At 45.2% G+C, this 18,600-nt stretch overlaps 1 protein-coding gene across 2 annotated transcripts in view; it reads left to right on the top strand.

Moving 5' to 3' along the window:
- Actn2 (actinin alpha 2) overlaps nt 1-18,600 on the top strand; it is a 70,867-nt gene continuing 52,267 nt past the window's right edge. The window contains exon 1 of one of the 2 annotated variants that reach the window (XM_060372318.1): nt 1-332. In XM_060372318.1, coding sequence (XP_060228301.1) covers nt 207-332 — 126 coding nt within the window. In that variant the 5' untranslated portion in view covers nt 1-206. The remainder of the gene's footprint in view (nt 333-18,600) is intronic. The other variant, XM_021655642.2, reaches the window with a different exon arrangement.

Here is an 18,600-nt window from a genome sequence, read left to right as displayed (position 1 = left end):
GACTCCCAGCCGGCTATTAATCCGCGCGGCGCTGCCAGCCGGCGAGCTGGTGCTTCGCCGGAGACTCCGCGCCCAGGCGTGCCGCCCCAGGAACCGCGCGAAGGTCACCGCTGCCCGCCGCCTACCCATCCATTCATCCATCTTCCGTCCGTCTGTCGATCCCTTGCGCTACGCTTGCTTCTCAGCCGCCCCAGCCACCCAGCGCCATGAACCAGATAGAGCCCGGCGTGCAGTACAACTACGTCTACGACGAAGATGAGTACATGATCCAGGAGGAGGAGTGGGACCGCGACCTGCTCCTCGACCCGGCTTGGGAGAAGCAGCAGAGGAAGGTCAGCGGGGTCCCTCACCCGTGTCTGTATCCGGGTTCCCATGGGGTGGAGACGTTCCCAGCTGTGGCCACTAGAAGAGCCCCCTTCCTAGTGGAAGTGCTGCCGTCCTCCCAGCCTCCCACCCCACCCTGCCCCGCCCCGTCAGAAAGAACAGCACATCCAGAGACAAGCAGGGCACCGCGAGTGTGTGTGTGTGTGTGTGTGTGTGTGTGTGTGTATGTTCAAATTAACTTAAATCGGAAAACTACCGGCGTCCAAAAGACTTGGTTAGACAAGAATCTGGGTCTCCGCTTTATAACTCTTGTCTATGACCTTGGCCTAAAGTTGTTCTGTGGCAGGCCCCGGTGTCTTCATTTGCCCGAAGCCTGTCCCCTCACTAAAACACAAAATAAAAACTACTCTATCTCAACCTCTAGAGGTCTGGCCCAAAGAGTGGTTGAAAACCAGTTATTGAACATGTTGCGCTCCTTAGCTTAGAGAGGGATGCTGTAGAACCCTAGACATTCACCCACAAAGTAAGAATTATTTCACACTCTATTAATAGTTCATTGAGGTAAGCACACAGGGATGAAGGAGACAGCCAGCTCCCAAGAGCTCCCTCCCCATCTTGGTTGGTGCTCTCTGGGGCCTAATGGAACATTCCACTATTTCAGGGTTTCTTCTTGATCCTCTTGGCTAAAACAAATAGGGGGCGCTCACCAGGAGGCTGAGTTCCACCTCTGTTTCACTGGTCACATAGCCTGGATGGTTAGGCAAGACAACAGACTAACCCAGCACTGTGACAAGAGCCAGTTCCTTAAGCCAGTGCCTCATGCCTTCTCTTCTTCTTATTATTTTTGTTTCTCTGGGCATGAGGCAAGGTGGATTTCCCTTCTAAGAGTCTACTTTTAAGTAGATACTTGAAAGTATGTGTGACTGCAAGGGTGCATGGGAGTTTCTATAGAGGCTCCTGTGGGCGATTCTGTGACAGTGTGTATAATGCTGGAAATCTATGGTGGTGTGATCAAGAAGAGAAAAGGCTTCTAGCTTGGGTTAATTATCAAATAACCAAGCACAACTTTTATGTCAGTATTCCTCTTTGTTTGTCTACTCTCTCTTAAGTTCCCAATAACAGTTCTGTCCTTACTATTGCCTTAAAGCCTCAATGATGCTACCTTTCCACTCCTGCCTCATATTTCGAGGTGTCTGTCATCACCACCTTTCTTGGGAACAAGGGACTGAGACAGAAACATTTAGAAACAGTCTAGTTAAAGGGCTTTACCAAGAGAGGTGCCCATGGCCCCAAAGGCTATACTTGTGCCATCTGGCTGTAATTGGTGTGTAACTAATTGGTAAGAAGTTGAAAAGTGGCTTTAATTCTAGCAATGAGTGTCTCATTTCTTTTTTTTTTTCTTTTCTTTTTAAAAAAATTTTCTCAACAAGTTTGATTACATTTTTTTATGGATTAAAAAAACTCAGCATCTGTATTTTTGTTTTGAAGATTGGTTGTTTCTTATGAGGAACAGTAACATAGTTTAGGGCTGGAACAGGAAGATTACCCATCACGTTTGAAAGCTAGAGTCTGATTCCAGAAGTTTCTGTTGATTCTAAGAAAACACAGTACAAAGAAGGTAGAGACATCACCAGTTTATGAGGCTGTTTTGTTATGCTTTGTGACATATTTAATTTTAAAATGTATTTATAAGATTTTTGTGTAAGTGGCATTGTCCGATTTGTTTTTAATGTTAGGATTCCTGTGTGACCGATTATTATAATAGCACTTGAAGTATGCTATTCAAAAGTTGAAATATTAACTAAGTTCAAAAGAGTGCTGGAAAGTATAAAACAATCATTTTTCCTTTTAAGATATATTGAGCTGAATGTAGCATCACATACCCATAATCCCAGCACCAAGAGGCTGAGTGAGCCAGGAGGATTGCTGCAAGTTGGAGGCTAGCCTGGAACACTAGTTGGGGGGTGGAGGGAGAAAAGAAGGAAAGAAAAAGAAACAAGATAGCTTGGGTGTTGGAGATGGTAGGGGAAGCGAAGTCCTAACTCCCTCAGAACACAGACCTAAACGGATGTGCACAGAGCTCTTTCCACTTTTGGTAGAGAACCTGCTGCAGTCAGTGAAATTGTGTGGAACCATGAGCTCAGTGCAGCCAGGGCAGTGGCCTCTATATTTGTCCTATGAGCCACCGTTGGAACCAGGAACGGACAAGATGCCATTGTTTCTATTGTGGGCCACCTTCTCTGCACTTGCCATTTCAGTGATATGCCGGGTATGCAATCTGTCAACAGATGCTGGTGGCTCTCAGTGACGTTGGTGGCGCGCTAATGGATGTGGTGCCTAATTATACCCACAGTTTAGAGGCTTGGGACTGTGGTAATCCCTGCCCCCTGGTGTGGAATGCCTTGCTGCAGAAGGCCTCAGGAACAGTGCTTTTTTTTTTTAAAGGTCACTCAAGAGATGTTAGACTTAGGATGTATGTGTGTGCTAGCCTGATAACCTTATCTGTGAGGGGGTATTTGGGTTCATGGGGTAGGTGTTACATGGTCTATAAAGAAGATTGTGTTTTAAATGTAACTACAACTCAAGGATTGGAGAACAGCTCCTGAGTGTCAGAGATGGAACATTTAATACAGTAATAAAGGCTAGGAATGTCGCTCAATTTGTGGAGTGTTTGTCTAGCATCCAAAAGGTCCTAGTGCTACATAAAAGGTCCCAGTTCCAGTCCATTGGTGGTGAGGACAAGAGAATCAGAAGTTGGAGGTCATCTTCAGCTACATAGTGAATTTGAGGCCATCCTGGCCTATATGAGATTCTGTCTCAACAAAACAAAACAGGAAACAGCAGTGGCAGCTGAAAGTATCAGACTTCTACCTGGAGTTAGAGAGAAACTTCAGCATACAGGGCAGTTTAGGGATTCTCATTTCCAGAGTAAGTTAGGCTGCTTCCAGGGACTGTCAAAACCTTTAACACTGATGGTCTTCCACGCAAGTAGAAACAGGCTTCTTCTGGATCAAGCAGTGTGCTCAGCCTTAACCTCCAGGGAAGCCTAGGCAGATGGAAACTTGTCACAGCAGCAATCCTGAGTGTGCCCTGTCCCTGAAACCGAGAGCAGATCTTTAAAGAAAAGACTTAGGTGTTTCCATACCTAAAGGGTCTTTCTATCTTAATCTCTACCTGATTCCGTGATCAACACCCATTTCTAATCTGCGGACATTCCAGTTTGACTGCATTCTTTCCAGTTTAGATGGCCCCATTCTCTGTGGAGCTGTCCTGTCAGCCTGGCCTCTCCATAACATGTGTCCATGTTGGATCAGGCAGCCTGGAATGATAGGTGTGTGGGAGCAGCTGGCTACAGGGTGGGGATTAGACTGAGAGGTCAGGAGCCTTTGGACTGCTTCTCCTGTGTCCTTTGTGGGCTAAGGGCACTTCAGGGCATGGAGTTTGTTTGCAGTATTGGGGATTGAACCTGTGGCTTCATCCGTACTAGGCAAGTGCTCTGCCACTGAGCTACACCCTCAGCTGTGACATGTACTCTTGTGTGAAGTTTTTCTCAGGAGAAAAAGGAGCTAATTGTTTGGACAGATGAACAGGCTATGGAATTTCTCAGATTCAGGAGACCCTGCTGCTTGGTTCTTTCTGTTGAACTGCAGTTGAGTCCCTGCATATCTCAAGCCTCAGTTTGTTCGTTTATGAAACAAAGATAAAATTCTTTCATACATCATTGGATTGTGCCTCAGTCACACGCTTAAACTGAGTTAGGGTGAAGGGGCTTTGTATGCTGCAAAGTGAGCCATATGTGTTGAATTCTACTGTCAGCCTTGTAAGGCAGTAGCTGTTTGTTTTTACCAATTGCTCCTATAGTTATCAGCACTATGCTTAGACTTGGGGGGGAGAATGAAGTACAAGATTCAATCCTTGGTGATGGAGATGCACTATTTTTGATAGTAGTAAAATGTATACACCATGAACCATACAACATGAGCTGGGCATATAACTCAGTGGTAGAGCACTTGCTGAGTGTGAGCGAAACTTATGTTCCATCCCCAGCACCACACACACACACACACACACACACACTCACACACACATATACATAATACACACATATACACAAATACACACACACACACATGCCCCCTCACATAACTGTTTTATATTAAATGCTGGATGCTCATTTAAAGCTTAAAACTTCAGGAAGTGAAATAAGGAGAATCATTGTGGGTGGAGAATAATAAGGAGAGAATTTACAAAGGGTAGAAGTTGAACTGGGCTGCACTGAAGTAATTACTGTTGGCGGAGTGGGGAGGGCAGAGAAACAGCCCTTTCGTGTCAGGAAATGATGTGAGACGCCATTTCAGGTGTTGGAGGGGCAATCAGTGAAATGTAACTGATTTTTATTCAGCCCTTTAGCACCAACAAGGCAGCTTCTCCCCAGGATTTTATGGGGAGCCCCCTCCCTTTACTCCTTCCTAGAGGAACAGGGGACAATTTCAGAGTTAAATGTGCAGAGAGGGTATGTAAACAAGCTACCAAACCAACTTGGTCATCAAAGTTAGCTGTGTACTCCTGAGATCACTGTGTGAGGAAGTGTGAAGGCAGACAAGCTTCACCAAAGCTGAAGACGCCGAGACAAATGGAGGGAGAAAACGTGATCAAGTGGGTGGCAGCAGTCTTCGGGTGCCAAGGTGATGTGGACTTCATTCTCCAGGCAACAGAGCTTCTGAGGTCTGAGCTAGGAAGAGCCTTGCTTAAGGAAGTTGACTGTTTGAAAGTTGATTCAGATTGGGAGGGTCTGAGGTGGAAGCCTGCTGGGGGGCCTCAAGGATAAAGTGATGACCATTAGAACGAATAGTTAACGGGGATACATTGTCTTGGAAGGCATCCACTAGAAAGGACCACAAAACTGCCTGAAACACGGTAGGCTGTTGGACGAATCTAATTAAGCAGAGGTGATCTTCCCAGTGAGTTCCTGCGGCTGAGGCTGGAGGCAGAGGCATTGACAATTGTAGCATCTAATGAAGAGCGTCTCTTTATCAGCAGGGGACTGTCTGGATGGGAAGTCCCTTACAGGATGTGTCATCATAGGAGCAAACAGCTATGCCCAAAGTGGCTGTAGCCCCCACGCCTAGGGAGGAGAGCCTGGAGTTCTAGATAGCCCTACATGGCCAGAGAAAGCTTTCGGGAGTGGAAGGATAAAGGAAGGGGTGAGGACAGGCTCTTACGTGAGGTTTAGGAAGCCCACACACCCCACCTAAGGGAACAGTTGTTACAAATACATGCTTAGTTTACCTGAGAGGTCCTAAGATGCCCCCAATCACTTTTGTTTTGTTTTGTTTTGTTTTGTTTTTGTGGTTTGTCACTGGAAATAGGATATGCCCAGTCCTTTTAGTCAGATTCACCAAGTAAGAAACGTGAGCCCTAAATACGTTTTTCTATGCACGTGGGAGGAGGAAGAGCAGTCTTAACTGGGAACCTTAATTAACACAGCATCAGAGAGCTGTCAGAAAGCCCTGCAGTTGGTTGCTGCAGCTAGGAGACGCCCACGGAAAAGGCGGAAAAGGCGAAGGCTGGAGTGGGTGGGGAGCCACGGTGCAATGCGGAGGAGTGGGTATGGAATCCGTTGGAGGACAGTCAGAACTCTGCCTCCGTTTCCCTGGGAACGGGACTACCTCTTCCAGAAAGAAGCGAAAGCAAATGGTGGGGAGGTAAATTTAAATGCTCTGCTCTGCTGATTTCAAAGGAAGGGGTCTCCAAAGTGCAGGAATGTGGCCTCCTGTGTGTTCAGTGCCTGCAGGTGCATTTGGGTGTGTCTGTTGGGGGAGGGGTTGGTATGGGTGTCTTCTTCCGTCTCTCTGCACCTGATTATTTTGAAATTATTTTATCAGTGAGAGACTCACTGATTCAGCTAGATTGCCTGGCTGACATCCCCTTGTCTCAGCCGCAACAGCACTGGTTTTACAGACACATGCTCCTGCCACTGACTTTTTGTGTCTATGCTGGGGATCTGAACTCAGATCCTCATGTTAAAACAGCAAGCTCTTCAATGACTAGAATGTGGTCTTTCCAGAGAAGTCCCAGAAAACTTTTCGTGTAGTTTTGTTGTTATGTTTTGCACAAATACAAATCTGAGCCTAAGTTCACACACAGGCATAAACGCTCTTTCCCCAGGGTTCTAAGCTGGGAAGTGGCAGGGATGGGCACCTCTACCCAGATGGTGAGCAGGTGATAAATGTATGTAACTCGAATGTATGTCACTCTGTCACATTCGCTTGGCCACCACTGATTACTGTGTCTCAAACTGACATTCCATCTCCTCCATGTATGGTTCATCAGTTCCCAGTTTCCATAGTCACTTCCTGGAGTCCTCTGGACCTGCTCCTTCTTCTCCTTGTGTCATTTCTAAGTTCTTCATGGTTTCCATGTTTCCTCACGTGCAGTTTCCTTTCCCTGTGCACTGGCTTATCGTCAGCCTTTTCCCATGGCTCTGGTAAGAGCGATCTTGGAAAGACATGAGCTTAGTTGAGGTGTCTGTGGCTCCTCCCCCCACTCTTTCCCTTCTCCTCCTCCTCTTCTTTTTAACACTATTGGAAACTGAACCCAAACTTATGCATTTAGGAAAGCACTCAACCCCACTCCCTGTTTTTTCTTTGTTTTGTTTTTACAGTTTTTAACTCTTTGAGCTACAAATGAATTCCAACTAACCTTGTTCTGTAGGGCTATTAAGATTCTATAGTGGTGCCTGTAAGATGACACTAAGGGTAAAAGCACTCGCTGTACATCCTGATGACCAGAGCTTGATTCCCAGAATCCACAAAGGTGAAGCTGTAAAGTTGTCCTCTGACCCTCACCTATTCACAGAAACATCACATACACACATACATACACCACACACACACACACACACACCCTCCCACACACAACACACACACACACAAATACTTACCACATACACCGTATACCCTCCCACATACAACACACACACACACACACACACACACACACTCTCCCACACACAACACACACACACACACACACACACACACACACAGAGTTAGAAACACACATGTTGGGAAGAGGAAGGGATCAGCAAGAATGTGAATGGGATAAAACAAGGTAATGGAGGGTGAGTATGACCAAAATTTATAGAGCCGAAGAGATGACTCAGCAGGAAAGAGTGCTTACTGCTCTTGCGGAGGACTGAGGTTCGAATCCCAGCACCCACATGGTGGCTCACAACTGTATATAACTCCAGTACCAGAAGATCCAACAATTTTGTCTGGTCTCTGTGGGCACTACATTCATGTGGTGCAAAGAATACATTCAGGCAAATACGTATATATGCATACTTCTATGCACAAAATTTTAAAAATATTTTTAAAGTATTTGTTTGTATTTGAAAATGTCATAATGAAACCCATTATTATATATAACTAGTATATAATAAAAATTGAAAATGTATTTTTCATAAAAGAAAATGAAGAATAAATATAAGTGATGCCACACTGGCCTGCACAGCACTGGTGTGTATCATGCCTGAGGCCATAAAGTTAGCATGACTGAGTTACCATGATTCGTTTGTTTTGCCAAGGTGGGAAATAAATTTGTTCATCATGGTTTGTACTAATTGCTGTCTACGTCGAAAATGGATTCTTTGTGGTGTTTAGTATGTGTGTAGGAGGTTGGAACAGACTCTCAAGTGATAGTTAAACATGGTTCCATGGAGGAGCGTGAGGTTGTTTGGGCAAATGGGAACTGTATGCAGAAAGGGGCTGCAGTTGAGTTCTGCAGGTAATTGTAACTGAGACCACAGGGGGTGCATAAGAAATATCATCTTTGACAGTCACAAGGAATTGTCAGGCTGGGGAGGTAAAGGCAAGAGGATGGCGTCTAAAGTCGCCCTTATCTCTTCCCTGCATCCCAGGCCAAACTGGGCTTCATGTGAGATGCTTGACTATCTCAGAACAGCAACAAAAGGCCTCTCAAGGGACATTGTAACAGTGATGCAAGATTCAAAGACAGTAATTGCTGTTTTCTCTTGAGATATGGCGTATGTATTGGGTGGAACTGATGGTTCTGACTTTCTAAACTGAAAATTGCTATGGCTCAATCCCATGAAGCCACTGTCTATATTATCAGATTCAGACTGTATTCAGAGGTCACCACTGTATCACAAAACGGCCATAGTATAGAACTACACGCTGAGCATTCTGCCTCAAAAAGAAAAAATAAATATATGATATATATATGTGAAAATTAATGTTGAATTTTAATTCTGTATCTGGTATGTTAAGATGAAACAAAGATCTATTTTCTTCAGTAATCTTAACAAATTTTCAGTGAGCACAGTTTCAGTTGCATTGAACTCTTGCTCCTTCTTGCAAGAAGGAGCTTGCTTCCAAATGCTGGAATTACAGGCATGTGCCACTACTTCAGACTTCTTGTTTCATCATTTAAAACATTAAGGAGATGGATTGTCCTTATATAGGTATTCTAAGATTAAGAAACACAACTATTTTGCATATTGGATAATTTCAGTCATGAAAATGGTAAATGATACACAGAATTTTGTCAGCTCAGAAATTCACCTACAGAAAATTTTATATATAATATATTTTATATATTCAGATATAATACACATCATATATTATATATAAATTTGAAAACCAACACATTGGGTCAATAAGATGGCTTAGTGTGAAAGGCACGTCCCGCTAAGAGTTGATTCCTGGGATCTACATGATAGGGGAGAACCAACTCCCCAGTATTGTTCTCTGACTCCCACACATACACGATAGCACACATACACATAAATATATACATGTAATTTTAAATTGTTTTAAAAAGGAAGCAAATATACTGATGAGAGACAGGTGAGTTGGAAAAATACAAGCTGTGGGTTTACATTTCACACACTGATTCTTCCGTTCTGCTGTTTCAGTTCTATGCAGTTTGAGGTGACTGATTGACTGATGATTTTGTTGAATATCTTGGCCATGTACAATAGATTTTTGGAGAAGGACTTTTTCTTTTCTTTCAATATAGCACTAATCCCCAAATTAAAGACAAAACCCAAGCAGACAGTAAAAAAGTGATATTTTAATGTATGAGTTTCTTTTCCTTTCGCCAGTAGGTTTTTAAAAGGTGTGTGTGGGAGGGATTTTGGCACATCTTCCCTGGTTCCCTCAATGTTTCACTGTGTGAAGCGGAGGAGCAACTGTTAGGAGAATTTCTAGACACCATTTTAACCATATACACATCACCGCTAGATTTCACAAAAATTGTACAAGACACACGTTTTTATGTTCAGTTTTTAGACAGAGATGTTGAGTTGCCTGCCGGGTGGCTGGTGAAGGTAGGGATTTTGGTGGCTGGAAAATGCACAAGGAATTTTGTCTTAATGAAAAAAAGATGCATTTTATCTTACAATTGAAATTTTGTAAAAGAGTTGATGGTCACTTTATTGCATAGTTTTGGACTATAAGTAGTAAAACTAGATTTCAAATCCAACCTTCAGGGTAGGCAGAAAGGGGGGTTGTGCTACAGAGGTGACTTGGTGGTGAAGAGTGCTGGATGCTCTTACAAACACCCAGGTTTGGTTCCTAGCACCCACAAAATGCACGTTGCAGCGTGTAACTCCAGTTTAAGGAACCTGAAGTTCATCTGGTCTCTGCGGGCAGTGGCCCTCGAGTGGTGTGCAGACAGACACGCAGGCAAGATACCCATGTAAATTAAAAATGAAAAGAAAAAAGACATCCAACTAGTTCTGTTTTCGTCAGTTTCTGCTCACATCCATAACCAACATCCCAAAACAAAAGAGATTTAGCTAGGGCTATAGCACGGTTGGTAATGGCTGCTTCCATGCAGAAAACCCAGGTCTGATCCCCAGCACACTATAAACCCACTGTGATGGCACCTATAATCCCAACATTTAGGAGGTGAAGGCAAGAGAATCAGACTATGTGGAGAGTTCAAGGCCAGCCTGAATTACATGACACTCTGTCAAAAAAAAAAAAAAAAAAAAAAAAAAAAGTTCAGCATTCAGTATGTCTGTTTTTTTTTCACTTGTCTGAAACCTCCTACCTCTGTGGGTAGGCCCATGTGTCTGTGCATTTTTAATTCCTAAACTTACCAACTGGGAACATGAGATGAGAATGAAAAGCCTGCATTTTAAGCTCTGGAGTTTACTGTCACTCTAGGGCTTTTTTTCCAAGCAGAGCTCTAGCGGTTGCTTTATGCAACAGAAATGTCACAGAAGGAGGAAGGGATCCCAGGAGAAGCCAACCAGCCTGTTGCACAGTTTTCAAGGCTATCTCACACACAATTGGTGTGCGGGATTACGTGTTTGGCGTGTTCCTGAATGAGCAGAAGCCAAGGGCCTAAGCGTTTGAGCACGTGTATGCAGCAGTAGGTGAGACCACAGGAAGTTCCAGACCAGAGGGCTGGCTCAGCCGATAAACGTGCCTGCCACCGTGCGCCTCACAACTTGAGTTTAACCCTTGAGACCCAGATGGTGGAAGAACCATCTCCTTCAGACTTCCACAGTTGAGGACAGTGGTTTGTGTACAGCCAAGCCTACATGAAATTCTCAATAATGACTCCCAAACTGCATTGTGTGTGTATGCGTGTGCGTGAGAGGCGGGGGGGGGGGGGGGAGAGAGAGACAGAGAGCTGAATTCAGAGACTTAGGCCAGTTACGCACTCTACCAACGGAGCTGTGCCTTCAGCATCCCAGCTCCCCACTTTTTTTGATAGCATCTTGCTATGTACCCAGGCTAGTTTTGAACTCAAAATTCTCCCATTCCCGACTTCTCGAGTGTCAGGGTTAAGAGTGGTGCCACTGTGCCTGGCTTCTAGTTCAGTGAGACACGGCTTTGTTAGTTAGCATTGTCTGCTGTCTTCAGGGTCCTTGATCAATAACACAGAACCCCCAGGTGGAATTCCCCCTTTCAGGGGAGCCAAGTATGGTGTGATCAATGCCAAGGTTAGAGCTGTCCTCCCACAGATGTCTGTCTGTCCGCAGGAACACATTTTGAGGCCAGGGTTCCCTGGAAAGTCAGCCTAGAGTGCTGAAAAGTGATAGTATAGAGAATCACATTATGTTTAAGTAAATAAATCTTGCCTTTATTTATTTGACTTCTTGTTATGAAAAATTTTCAAAAATGTGCAGAAACAGAGAGAATACATCCGTCCCCCTCATCATGGGGAAGAGACAAGTTTCACAAGTAGGGGCTGTTTGAATTTAAAAGGGAAACGGATATTTATGGTTACAAATACTTTGTAGGAAAGCAATTAGATACTGTGCAACAGGCACTGGTGGCTTTCCCAGGATTTCTACTTTGATTTTTTTTTTTCAGTGCTAGGACTTGAACCAAGAGCTTCACTCACTGAGCTACATCCCTAGCCCCACTTTTACTTTATACTTTAACCCGGGGTCTCAACACATCGTCCAGGCTGGTCTGGAGCTCACTCTGCACCTCAGGCTGGCCTTGAAGTCATGATTCTCCTGCCTCAGATGACACACCAGGCATCTCCCCCTGAAGATCCTGACTTCCTGATGGGCCTCCTCTGTGTTCTATCTGCACCCAACTACTCCTAAGTCCCACATTCTAATTTCTTATTCTTTTGACATGATATTTTATTCATGGAAAAAAAAAAGCCTTTTTAGACCTACCTACCTTTCTGGGAAAAACAGTATTTTGTTTTATTTTTAAAGATCACACACACACACGTTTTGTCTACATGCATGCCTGTGCACCATGTGGGTGCCTGGTGCCCATGGAGGCCAGAAGAGGGGGTTTGATCCCCTGGGACTGGAGTTATAGACTCTTAGAAACCACCATGTAGATGCTGGGAACTGCACCTGGGTCCTCTATAAGCTTTTATTCTCATATTTTAGACAATTTGATATAAATCTGTGCCAGGTATTGCTTACTTGAACGTTTGAAGAGCTAAAAGTTAAATATCATTTAAACATATGAACCAGGAGGCTGGAGAAAAGACATTGATTGGTTAAGGGCTTTCTGATGCTTTTCCTGAGGACCTGAGTTCAATTCTGAGTACCCATTTTGGGTGGCTTTCCGTCATCTGTAACCCCAGCTCCAGGGGATCAGATGCCCTCTTCTGACCTTCTTAAGCAACTGCATACAAGGCATGTGCGCGCGCACGCGCACACACACACACACAAATAAAAATAAATCCATAGATATATAAATCAATAGCAAAGCCAGACACCTTGCTTTGTTTTGTAATAGTTCTCAGAATTACAGGAATTTATTTCTAAGTTTGGGTGCTTAAAAATTCCAGATAAAGTGGTGATAAGTATATTTACTGTGTCCTAAAATTGTGTTTAAGGAGGCATTTCCTGTTAATTCCCTAATGAGACACAGGTGGGGTATTCTCTTTGATCTCTTTAATGACTTGGTCAGGAAGCAGGAAAAACTGTGTCAGAGATGCCTGGTGTGTGACAGTGGCCTCTATTGCTAGGGCTGGCATCTGGTAACTGGATCTGTGGGATTCCAAAGGACTTATCTTCCTCGGGCCTTCATCTGGCCTGGTGGTGCATGCCTGTAGGATCAGAAGCTCAAGGTGATCCTTAGCTACATATCAAGTACAAGGCCAGACGGGGCTACAGATGACTCCACCTCTAAAGAAAGGACCACTTCAGAAAGCTAAGGCTTCTGGGTTCTCACTAGTTTGGGAATGTGGAAGATTATTAGTACAGTAAAGTGACTTGGCATAATTACAGATAAAGAAGGAAGGGAAACATTGCTCATCTGGGCTAACACATTTTGTATCATTTTGAGTTTGGTGTGAAAGCTCAGTTGGTAGATTTGCCAATCGTACACAAAGCTCTGAGTTCAGTCTTCACACCTCATAAAACCAAGCACGGTGGTGTATTCCTGTAACCCTGCCCCTGGGAGGTAGAACTGAGAGAATCAGGGACTGGCTTAAGGTGAGCCTCAGCTACACAGGGAATTTAAGGCCAGCCTGGGAGATAAGAGACCCTCAGAGAATTTTTTCCCCCTCCATTTATGGTGCTGGCTTTGAACCAGCTCAGAGCCTGATATAGTCAAGACGTGCTGCATCTCAGCACTCTAATTACTTTATTTTTTTGTTTGTTTGTTTTATTTATTTTTTTTTGCATTTACCTTGTATTTGTGTGCTATGGACTTCAGCTTGCAGGGGCTGGTTCTCTTCACTGGATGAGTTTCAAGGACTGAACTCAGGCCGTCAGGCTAGGCGGTAAGCACCTTTACCACTGAACCCAGCCACATGCTGGCCATACGTTAGTTTTCCTGACATTTCAAAGCAGTGACGTAGTAGCACATGCTTACCTGTTCTATACCCAATGTGGAATGTCTGAGACGGCTGAAAACCACAAAGACTTCATTCTGCACTTTCATGAGCCTTTCTACAAAATATTACAAAGTGTTTGATGCCTATGGGTGTTTTGCCTACATGTAGGATTGTGCACCACATGTATACCTGGTGCCTGTGAAGGCCAGAAGAGGCCATCAAGGTCGTCTGGAACTAGAGCTTCAGACTGTTTGTGAGACACCACGCGAGTGTTGGGAACCAAACCCAGATTGCCCGGAGGAGTAGGCAGTGCTCTTAATCTCTGAGCCGTCTCGCCCGAGGGAACCTTCTCAATGAAGAAATCCCAGCCTGGCTACCTGCCGTGTGGAGGCAGCAGGATGCTGGAAATGCCCAACTTGCCCGAGTTTTTTGCGTCCCCCTCATATGTAAGGAAAGCTGTTCCTGTACCTGCCTGAGGTCTGGGGCAGCAATGCAGATGGTATGGTGTGTTCCAGAAAGCTGCTTCCTCCCAAATGAGTGTCTTCATCCCTCTGTGTGGGCAGCCATTTATTTGGGTCCCCCCAAAATAGTAACAGTATGGTGAACTTGAATTAAAGAATATTTATTTTGTTGTCTGTGTGGTGCAAGCTGTTTCCCCAGTTGCTGGATAGGCTGAGGGGTGGGAGACATCAGGGTGCTTTTCCTTACACTTTGACTTCACCCTCAGGAAGAGAATGAGCAAAGTACAATAAACTGAGCAACAGTTGGGCATGCCCTGCCAGGAGCTGCATGTCACACACGGTTCCCTGGCTCCTAGGATACAGGCTATTTTAGGAAGCGTAGCTCAGGATTGATCAGATGGAGCCTTAATATGGTTGCTTACCAGTAAGTCCCTGGAGGAATTCTCCACCCATCTCATGCCAGAGTGGGGAGGCAGGTGTGACCCCACAGAACACCAAGCCAGTGCCTGAGCTGGGCTCCTGGCCTAGCACAACAATAAAGCTCAAAGGCTCAGGCCCCAGTAGCTTTCCCATGATCCTCAGTGCTGACTCCACCCCCTACCCCCTTAATCTTTTACAGAGAAAATGGAGTAGACTTTCACTGTGAAGATGTTTGGTTTGCTTTCTTTAACATATGCTTCTAGCCTTACAGTAGTTGAGGAAGAATCACAGTTCTTCACTGTTGGATTTGACAGTCAGTTAAAAGGAAGGGCTTCCAGGAGATCAGCTGTTACCCTTCTTTAGAAGAGGGAATTCATGGGGGGGGGTTATAGCTCAGTGATAGAATGCTTACCTAGCATGTGCCAGGGCCCTGGGTTCCATCCCCAGCACTGAAAAAAAACAATAGAAAAGATGATACATAACAGCTTAGAGCCTCTCTCTCTCTCTCTCTCTCTCTCTCTCTCTCTCTCTCTCTCTCTCTGTGTGTGTGTGTGCGCGCGTGCAGGTGCACTTGTACCAGGGTGTGCAGATGGAGGTCAGAGGATGACACTGAAGAGTCAGGTTGTCAAGCCTGGTAGCCAGCCCTTTGCCTGCTAAGCTGTGTCACCAGCCTTTTGTTTGTTTGTTCTAATTAAAATTTTGTTTTGAAGCCACCAGGTGTGGTGGTACATGGGCAGGAGGACCTCTGTGAGTCCCAGGCCAATGAGGGCTACCTAGTGAGACTTTGTCCGAAAACAAAAGCAAACAGAATTTTGCTTTCAGAGGCTGGAGAGATGGCTCAGCTGTTAAGAGATGCTCTTCTAGAGGGCCCAGGTTTAATTCCCAGCCCCCACACAGTGGCTCACAACTATATGTGACCCCTTCTTCTGACCTCCATGGGTGTCAGGCGATGATGAACAGACATAGATGCAGGCAAAACACCCACATACGTAAAATTAACTAAAAAAATGTAATGTTGTCTTGCAAATTTTAACAGTGTTCCTTGAGTGAGCTTGCACTGTCAGCCAGCCCTAGACTCTGAGCCTCATAGTATTTGTTCTCATTAGACAGTTTGACTCCAAGGTAAGGAGGACAGAGGTAGAGATGAGTAGTCCCAGCTGAAAAGCAAGAATCAGGAGCATGAGTAATGGACTCCTGTGATGAAGGGTTGTGGGGGAATTCTCCAGAGCAGGGAGGAAATTAACAGATGGAAATGGCTTTAGCTTCTTGATCATGTAAGATCTTTATGAGGCAGAGAGAAATGCTAAGCAGCTCAGCCTAAGTCCAGCATTGCTTCAGCGGGGATGTGGGGACACAGATCGGGTTTCACTTACTTTTGACTTTTTCAGCCTGGCCTCATCATATAGCTGGGACTCGTTGTATATCCCAGGCTAGCCTGGGAATCACTCTGTAGTCTAAGCTCAGCCTTAGATTCCTGATCCCCCTGCCTCTTTGTCCCTTCTTTTAGGATGTCAGGCACACACCACTGTGCCTGACCATGCTGTCCGTTAAGGGAAAATTTGACATGGGAAAAGGATGTAGAAAACCATGATGTAAGACAGTTACTGGTTTTTGCAAAACAAAAGGGGTGTATTGCGATGTAGGGTCAGCAAGCGATAGATGCCTTGCTCTTGTATTAATTACTGTTTATCATCATCAAAATCAACCAAGTTTAAGTTTTGGGAAGTGGGTAAGAACATTTGCTGTGCAAGCCTGAGGACCCACATTCAAATCCCCAGCACCCGTGTAAAAGCTGGGTGTGACTGTGTTCACCTGTAACCCCAGCAGTGCGTGGGGGCAGAGATGGGAGCAATCGTATGGCTTGCTGGCTGCCAAGCTTAGTGAAAGACCCCGTGTGAAAGGATCAAGGAAAGAGAGAGATAGAACGGGGCACTCAGATTCTCCGATAACAGGCACCTCCCCACCTTCACACACACACACACACACACCATTCATATCCATCTCATACGTAAAAGAGATATTAGGCCTCAAGTGATAAGGAGCACGTGCTGCTCTTGCAGAGGACGGAGTGCAGTCCATAGCATCCACGGCGGTTGGCTCGAACTGCCTGCCATTCCAGCTCCATATGCATACGCCCACCCACAGGCGCACACACGCGCGCACACACAAACCTTAAGAAGGATTACACTTCAGACTGGGGTAGTGAGCGTTTAGCCTGCCTGCACATCTTTAGAAATCCTCCATCAGTAAAGACAGTTCTTAACTAGAACCACACAAGGGTGAATCCATGTTAAAGATGTTCATTGGCCCTGAGCTGCTGGCAGCGGCCTGCCTTGGCTTCTCAAGTTCTTTGATTACAGGTGTGACTCACCATGCCCAGCTTAGACGGGCACATTTCCACTGCTGTCATGTCTGTGAGCGTAGGTGGCCGACGAGCATGCAAGGGGGCACACGGAAGCCCAGCTCTCCCCCTGCGGAGGTCCACCTTGTCAGCCTTTCCCACCTCTATGTTCCATCGCTATAATTTCTTCTGGAGGTTATTTTATCATTTGTTCATTTATTTGTATGTGTTGGGAGAGGGCGGGTGTGTGGGGTGTGTTCGTGGGTGTGTGTGTAAAAGTCCACTTGTGTGTGTGTGTGTGTGAAGGCCAGAGGACATCATATGTCTTCTCCATCACTGTCCCTCTTAGTTTTTGAGGCAGAGTCTTTCTGAAACTGAGCTCACCATTTTTATTTTGGCAGTCAGTGAGGCCCCAGAGGTAGGTGCTAGGGATTCGAACTCAGGTCCTCAGGCTTGTGCAGCAAACACTTTAACCATTGACCAAGCTCCCCACTCCCTTTTTTTTTCTTGAGTATCATATCAGAGAGGTCATTCCTCAAACCCCAACTCATCTAGGGTGGATTCAGCTTTGACAGAAACCCCCAAAAGCAGTATTTGCTGCTGCACAGCTTCTCAGCACTCATGTGTCTGGAATCTTGAGCAGTCTGAGGGCTGGACAGAAGGCAGACTCGTAAGTGTGGCAGTTGAAGCCTCAAATCCCCAGGACAGAATTTCTGATTAAGGCTAGGTCTGGATAAGGCTGTCTGTCTAAGAGCTGAGGGAGCCGTGGTTAGCCTACCCACTTGATCATCCATGAGTGGACTCTATTTTTACACACCCTCTCCAGTGAAGTTGCCCTGTTATTTTTATTCTCTCTCCCATTCTCTCTCTCTCTGCTGTCTTGGCTCTCTTTCTCACTCTCTGTCTCTCTCTCCCTCTCTGCTCTTTCTGCTTACATAGTCTTTCTTAATGTTTGAGAATTCTGTAGTTGAGCTTGGCATAATTTTTTTTAATGTAGAACTTGAACAGATACATGTTCTTAGCATTTTGGGATAAAAAAAAAAGCCTGGTTATACCTTCAAAGTTTGCCGAGTGATATCATATTCAGGAACAAATTTCCAGGCATGGTGGTAGTTTATGCCTATGATCTCAGCACTTGGCAAGCTGGGACAGGAGGATTACAAATTTGAGGTCAGCCTGGGCTACAGAGTGAAACCCTGTCTTGTTGGCATTATTTTTTTAAACTATTTTATTTATGTTTCTTAATGCCTCTTCCTCCCTTCTCCGCCCCAATCCCTTCCAGCATCCCAGTATTGGGTAGTAGAGAAAGCAGGTTAGGGGGGATATGGGGCATAGTTCTCTTTGGCTACTTCCTGCTGGTTAGGGTTGTCAGGTTCCTTGGGGCAAGTTCAATCTTTCTTTCAGGATGTCTTGAATTTCTTCACATCAAACTGCATCAACAGCAACCAGGAGCAGCAGGGGGAGCACCAGCAGCCTTCTTTCTCGGAGATCCCCCAACACTCTCTGGGCTCTGTCTGGCTTTATTCCCTCTCCAGAGTCCTCAGAGTTAAACTATCTGCAACTGGCAAAGAGCCCCTCTCAGAGCCCACACAAGTCAAATACTTTGCTTGCTGTGGACAGTCTGAATCAGTCCCATATCCCACACCTGGGATCAAAACAAGAGCATGTTTACATCCACAACACCGTCTGAAAGAAAAAAACGTGGGCTAGGGATGTATCTCAGGTGGGAGAGTGCTTGCTCAGAGGCCCTCGGGCTCC

Source organism: Meriones unguiculatus, chromosome 19, assembly GCF_030254825.1.
Source record: "Meriones unguiculatus strain TT.TT164.6M chromosome 19, Bangor_MerUng_6.1, whole genome shotgun sequence".
NCBI lineage: Eukaryota > Metazoa > Chordata > Mammalia > Rodentia > Muridae > Meriones > Meriones unguiculatus.
The sequence above is the reverse complement of the archived record's forward strand: the minus strand, read 5'-3'. Positions and strand labels throughout refer to the sequence as shown.